The 7450-nt window shown below is 39.6% G+C and overlaps 1 protein-coding gene across 3 annotated transcripts in view; it reads left to right on the top strand.

Annotated features, from left to right (window-relative positions):
• Positions 1–3887, top strand: part of SP100 (SP100 nuclear antigen) — a 131783-nt gene extending 127896 nt beyond the window's left edge. For all 3 annotated transcript variants that reach the window (XM_063648084.1, XM_054477733.2, XM_054477735.2), the window contains 2 exons: positions 143–286; positions 1092–3887. In XM_063648084.1, the coding sequence (XP_063504154.1) occupies positions 143–286; positions 1092–1202 (255 nt within the window). In that variant the 3' untranslated portion in view covers positions 1203–3887. The remainder of the gene's footprint in view (positions 1–142; positions 287–1091) is intronic.
• Positions 3888–7450: the final 3563 nt, after the last annotated feature.

Below are 7450 nucleotides of genomic sequence, written 5' to 3' on the forward strand. Positions count from 1 at the left end.
CAAAGGTCCCACCTCCTAGTACCTTCACAGGGGGGTTAGGATTTTGACCTATGGATTGGGGGACCCCACAAACCTTTATTCCATAATAGTGGGAGTCTATGGCACTGGGCTGATAGCCTCATTTTGGTCTTTTACTCAACAGAACAGAGAGGGGTCTCAGGGCCCACAGAAGCCCATGTGGTTAAACAAAGTCAAGAGAAGGCTGAATGAGCAGGTGTACTCCCGAGTAGAAGGGTTTGTGCAGGACATGCGTCTCATCTTTCATAACCACAAGGAATTTTACAGGGTGAGTGGCTCTCCCTGCTTCCTTTGCTCTTTCAATTACATCACTTTAAAGTCACTTTCCCTCTCATCTTTTCATGTCAGGTAAATGTTACAATCGCCCTTATCATATGACAAGCCCATACAAGTACAAATCCTGGAAGTACCCTAAAAGCCCTGTGGTGCATGTGGAGAAAATAACAACAAACTGGAAGGTGCCATTGCAAACATGGTCCTATAACCTCAGAGTTGACTCATTCCTAGATGGTTTGTTTTCACCCATAGAGAACAGTAGGCTGCAGACTCATTTGTTTCTACTGGAAATAGAAGTGCACTTTAAAGGCATTTAAAGTGTTTCTCTTCTCTAGAGGAAGATACCAAATCAAAGGTCTCAAATGTCAAAATATTGAATTTCTTTACATCTGAATTTCCTGGCACTATTTCAGAAATTAACAAGGATTATGTCAAGGGATGAGAGTGAAGGGAAAAGGAAGACATTATTAAATGGCCTTAAACATTTCTGTACTACCATAAGGTTACTCAAAAAATGCTGTGCATAGAAATCACACAAGTAGAATTTTTAAAAGTTAAATTAATCCATAAGCTTTTGATCAGAAATTAGATTTCAGTGTAGTAGTATTTCGACTTCTCTGTCTTCCAGATAAAGATAAATAATTAAATTATCAAGGAACATAAGCAACTCTTAACTAGATTAATTCTCACGTAACATTTGGGATAACCTAAAATGAGGCCCCGGATTATCTGCAACACTGGGTGTCTCAGCTCATTGCATAATTGTTGCTATATTGTTTTTTTCTTTGCTTTTTTAGGCACATAAATTCATCAGACTGGGAATTCAAGTACAGGACAACTTTGAGAAGAATTTCAGAAACATTTTTGCAATTCAGGAAACAAGCAAGAATATTATAATGTTTATTTAGCCGTTCTCATCTCCTCCCTTCAGATCCTCCGGCAGCTAGCTACACAATGTGCCTGTGGTCCCACTAATCTCTGACTGCTACTGTGGAAACTCCATATCACAATTCTCCAAAATTTATCATCGCCATTTTAAAACTGTCTTTTCAGCTTTCAATAAAATTCAACACCCCTTCATGTTAAAAATTCTCAATAAGCTAGGTATTGAAGGAACATATTCCAAAATAATAAGAGACATTTATGACAAACCCACAGACAACATTATACGGAATGTGCAAAAGATAGAAGCATTCCCCTTGAAAACAAGCACAAGACAAGGATTCCCTCTCTCACCACTCCTATTCAACAAAGTTTTGGAAGTCCTAGTCAGAGCAGTCAGGAAGCAGAAAAAAATAAAGGGCATCTAAATAGGCAAAGAGGAAGTCAAACTATCTCTGTTTGCAGACAACATTGATTCTATATCTAGAAAACTGCCTAGTCTCAGCCCAAAAGCTCCTTCTGCTGATAAACAATTTCAGAGAAGTTTCAGAATACAAAATCAGTACACGAAAATTACTAGCATTCCTATACACCAACAATAGCCAAGCCAAGAGCCAAATCAGGAAGGCAATCCCATTCACAATTGCCACAAAAAGAATAAAATACCTAGGAATACAGCTAATCAGGGAAGTGAGAGATTTCTACAATGAGAATTACAAAACACTGCTCAAAGAGATCGGAGATGACACAAACAAATGGAAAAACATCCCATGCTCATGGGTAGAAACAGCCAATATCATTAAAATGGCCATACTGCCCAAAGCAGTTTACAGGTTCAATGTTATTCCTATCAAACCACCAATGAGATTCTTCACAGAACTAGATAAAACTATTTTAAAATTCATATAGAACCAAAAAAAAGCCCAAATAGCCAAGGCAATTCTAAGCAAAAAGAACAAAGCTGAAGGCATCACATTACCCAACTTCAAACTATATTACAGGACTTCAGTAACCAAAACAGCATGGTACTGGTACCAAAAAAAAGGCACATAGACCAATGGAACAGAATGAAGAGCACAGAATAAGACCACACGCCTATGACCATCTGATCGCTGATAAAAACAAGCAATGGGAAAAAGACTCCCTATTTTATAAATGGTGCTGGGATAACTGGGATAGAAGATTGAAGCTAGACCTCTTCCTTACACCATATACAAAAATCAACTCAAGATCAATTAAAGACTTAATGTAAAATCAAAAACTATGAAAACTCTGGAAGACAACCTAGGCAATACCATCCTGGACATAGGAACAGGCAAAGATTTCATGACAAAGACAAAAGCAATTGCAACAAAAGCAAAATTTGACAAATGGGATCTAACTAAACTTAAGAGATTCTGCACAGCAAAAGAAACAATCAACAGAGTAAACAGACAACCTACAAAACGGGAGAAAATATTTGCACACTATGCATCTCACAAAGGTCTAATATCCAGCTTCTATAGGGAACTTAAACAAATTTACAAGAGAAAAAGAAACAACCCCATTAAAAAGTGGGCAAAGGACATGAAAGACACTTTTTTTTTTTTTAAGATGGAGTTTCAATCTTGTTGCCCAGGTCAGAGTGCAATGGCGTGATCTTGGCTCACCACAACCTCTGCCTCCCGGGTTCAAGCAATTCTCCTGCCTCAGCCTCCCAAGTGGCTGGGATTACAGGCGTGCACCACCTGACTAATTTTGTATTTTAGTAGAGACGGGGTTTCTCCACATTGGTCAGGCTGGTCTTGAACTCCCGACCTCAGGTGATCCACCCGCCTCGGCCTCCCAAAGTGCTGAGATTACAGGCGTCAGCCACCATGCCCGGATGAAAAGATACTTTCCAAAAGAAGATACACATGCGGCCAACAAGCATGTTTTAAAAGCTCAATATCACTGATCATTAGAGAAATGCAAATTAAAACTACAATGAGACACCACCTCACACCAGTCAAAATGCCTCTTTCTAAAAAGTCAAAAAATAACAGCTAGTAAGGTTGTGGAGAAAAGGGAACATTTATACACTATTGGTGGGAGTGTAAATTAGTTCAACCATTGTGGAAAGCAGTGTGGCAACTCCTCATAGTGCTAAAAGCAGAACTGCCATTCCACCCAGCAATCCCATTACTGGGTACATACCCAGAGGAATATAAATCATTCTACCATAAAGACACATGCATGTAAATGTTCACTGCAGCACTATTCACAATAGCAAAGATACGGAATCAACCTAAGTGCCCATCAGTAACAGACTGGATAAAGAAAATATGGTACATATACACCATGGAATAGTATGCAGCCATAAGAAACAATGAGATCATGTCTCAGGAACATGGATAGAGCTGGAGGCTATTTTCCTTAGCAAACTAATGCAGGAACAGAAAACCAAATACCACATGTTCTCACTTGTAAGTGGGAGCTAAATGATGAGAACTCGTGAACACAATGAAGGGAACAACAGACACTAGGGTCTACTTGAGGGTGGAAGATGGGAAGAGGGAGAGAAGCAGAAAAAGTACCTATTGGTGATGAAGTACTCTGTATAACAAACCCCTGTGACAAGAGTTTCCCTATATAACAAACCTTCACATGTACCCCTGAACCTAAAAGTTTTTTTAATTGTAAATAAATGGATCATTATAAAGAAAATTTTAATAATAAAATTGTCTTATCAAGTTCTCTTATTGAATAATTTGGAATGAAACTTACAACTGATAACATAAAGTCTTTCTATAAAGGATATTATGTCTTCCCAATTATTCAGTTTTATATTTTTTGTTGTTGCTGTGAAAGTAATCTTTTCCCATTGAATTTTATTACTGATTATTGCCTATTACAGAAAGCACTGTTATTTATATATAATTTTGTCACTGATTACCATACTGAATACTAGATGGTATCATTTTCACCTTTTACCCAGTGGCATCAGGAAGCCTGTGGTGGCTACATAGCATCTCCAACTTTCAGTTCATGGAATCGTATTTGGTTTAGGGGATGGAAGCATTCCTCAGCTGAGCACTAGAATCTCTGACAATTCTTTTTTTTTTTTTTTTTTTTTGAGATGGAGTCTCACTCTGTAGCCCAGGCTGGAGTGCAGTGGCACGATCTTGGCTCACTGCAAGCTCTGCCTCCCGGGTTCATGCCATTCTCCTGCCTCAGCCTCCCGAGTAGCTGGGACTACAGGTGCCTGCCACCACAGCCAGCTAACTTTTTGTATATTTAGTAGAGACGGGGTTTCACCATGTTGGCCAGGATGGTCTCGATCTCTTGACCTCGTGATCCACCTGCCTCGGCCTCCCAAAGTGCTGGGATTACAGGCATGAGCCACGGTGGCCAGACAATTCTTGGTTCTGTTGGAAAATGATTCTGCCAGGGCACCCTGGTGTATTTGCATGTGTAAAGGAGGAAAAAATAATTTTCCCACTACCCTTCTAAGTTTCCCCTACCCAGATCCTCTGGGGCCCCTGTAACAAAAGACAGATTAACAAGAGAAAAACAGAAGTTTATTAGCATATATATATATACACACACACACACACACACACGTATGTATATACATACATATATGTATATACATATGTATATGCATATATGTGTGTGTGTATATATGAGAGATACTCAGAGAGATGAATAACTCTCCAAGAGGTGGCTGAGACTTCAAACTTAAATACCATCTCCAGCTAAAGACAAAGAAGATTATGGGAAAGCCAGTTATGGGGATGACCAGGAAGAGCATGATAAACAAGAGTAAAGTCTGCTGTGGAGATTTGAGGTGTCTTCTGTATTGATAAGAGTCCCTTGTGATTTAGAATCATCCTTCTCTTCCTGGGACAGAGAGGGAGACATCCTTATGAATGGAGATTTCCTTTGTAAATGTAAAGTTCCCTAACAAAGGAGTAACTTCTACTCTGTTTTTAGAGCTTCTCCTATGTCCCCTATTTCTCAAAATAATCCTTATGCCAAAGAGGCATATTCTAGGGTGGCATATTCTGGCCTCCCATACATGTCTCCACATAGACCCCAGAGACAGGGCTTAACTGCAGTTGGTCTGATCTAAGTCTTGGCAGAATACTTGTGGTCTTTCCAGAACATTTGCACAAGGAAGGCATAAGAGGAGCTGCTTGAAGGCCATTCCCCACTCTCCTGCTCATATTTTGGAGGCTACCATGACATTCATCATTTCCTAAGTTCTGATGAGGTCTGAGGCTTTCTGTTTCACCCCTACTAGGGTACAGCTGCAGGCCATAAAGCTGCTAGCCACAACATGAATGTGGGCCATCACTCACGTTGCATTAGGCGTCATCCAGCCCCTTTTCTTTCAGTGCTATCCTGGGGAACAAAGGACATGGAGAGCTAGCACTTTGCTCTTTTTGTTTTTGTTGCCTGTGTAAGTGATAAACTGTCTGAATCTAAAATGTGTCAACTGTTTCTTTTTTTTTTTTTATGCTTTAAGTTTTAGGGTACATGTGCACAATGTGCAGGTTAGTTACATATGTATACATGTGTCATGCTAGTGTGCTACACCCATTAACTCGTCATTTAGCATTAGGTATATCTCCTAATGCTATCCCTCCCCGCTCCCCCTACCCCACAACAGTCCCCAGAGTGTGATGTTCCCCTTCCTGTGTCCAAGTGTTCTCATTGTTCAATTCCCACCTATGAGTGAGAACATGTGGTGTTTGGTTTTTTGTCCTTGCGATAGTTTACTGAGAATGATGATTTCCAATTTCATCCATGTCCCTACAAAGGACATGAACTCATCATTTTTTATGGCTGCATAGTACTCCATGGTGTATATGTGCCACATTTTCTTAATCCAGTCTATCATTGTTGGACATTTGGGTTGGTTCCAAGTCTTTGCTATTGTGAATAGTGCCACAATAAACATACATGTGCATGTGTCTTTATAGCAGCATGATTTATAGTCCTTTGGGTATATACCCAGTAATGGGATGGCTGGGTCAAATGGTATTTCTAGTTCTAGATCCCTGAGGAATCGCCACACTGACTTCCACAATGGTTGAACTAGTTTACAGTCCCACCAACAGTGTAAAAGTGTTCCTATTTCTCCACATCCTCTCCAGCACCTGTTGTGTCCTGACTTTTTAATGATTGCCATTCTAACTGGTGTGAGATGGTATCTCATTGTGGTTATGATTTGCATTTCTCTGATGGCCAGTGATGGTGAGCATTTTTTCATGTGTTTTTTGGCTGCATAAATGTCTTCTTTTGAGAAGTGTCTGTTCATGTCCTTCGCCCACTTTTTGATGGGGTTGTTTTTTTCTTGTAAATTTGTTTGAGTTCATTGTAGATTTTGGATATTAGCCCTTTGTCAGATGAGTAGGTGGGAAAATTTTCTCCCATTTTGTAGGTTGCCTGTTCACTCTGATGGTAGTTTCTTTTGCTGCGCAGAAGCTCTTTAGTTTAATTAGATCCCATTTGTCAATTTTGGCTTTTGTTGCCATTGCTTTTGGTGTTTTAGACATGAAATCCTTGCCCACGCCTATGTCCTGAATGGTAATGCCTAGGTTTTCTTCTAGGGTTTTTATGGTTTTAGGTCTAACGTTTAAGTCTTTAATCCATCTTGAATTAATTTTTGTTTTTTTTTTTTTTTTTTTTTTTTTGATTTTTCTTTTTTTTTTTTTCTTTTATTATTATTATTATTATTATACTTTAGGTTTTATGGTACATGTGCGCAATGTGCAGGTAAGTTACATATGTATACATGTGCCATGCTGGTGCGCTGCACCCACCAACTCGTCATCTAGCATTAGGTATATCTCCCAATGCTATCCCTCCCCCCTCCCCCCACCCCACAACAGTCCCCAGAGTGTGATGTTCCCCTTCCTGTGTCCATGTGTTCTCATTGTTCAATTCCCACCTATGAGTGAGAATATGCGGTGTTTGGTTTTTTGTTCTTGCGATAGTTTACTGAGAATGATGATTTCCAATTTCATCCATGTCCCTACAAAGGACGTGAACTCATCATTTTTTATGGCTGCATAGTATTCCATGGTGTATATGTGCCACATTTTCTTAATCCAGTCTATCATTGTAGGACATTTGGGTTGGTTCCAAGTCTTTGCTATTGTGAATAATGCCGCAATAAACATACGTGTGCATGTGTCTTTATAGCAGCATGATTTATAGTCCTTTGGGTATATACCCAGTAATGGGATGGCTGGGTCAAATGGAATTTCTAGTTCTAGATCCCTGAGGAATCGCCACACTGACTTCC

This window comes from Pongo pygmaeus, chromosome 11, assembly GCF_028885625.2.
Source record: "Pongo pygmaeus isolate AG05252 chromosome 11, NHGRI_mPonPyg2-v2.0_pri, whole genome shotgun sequence".
NCBI lineage: Eukaryota > Metazoa > Chordata > Mammalia > Primates > Hominidae > Pongo > Pongo pygmaeus.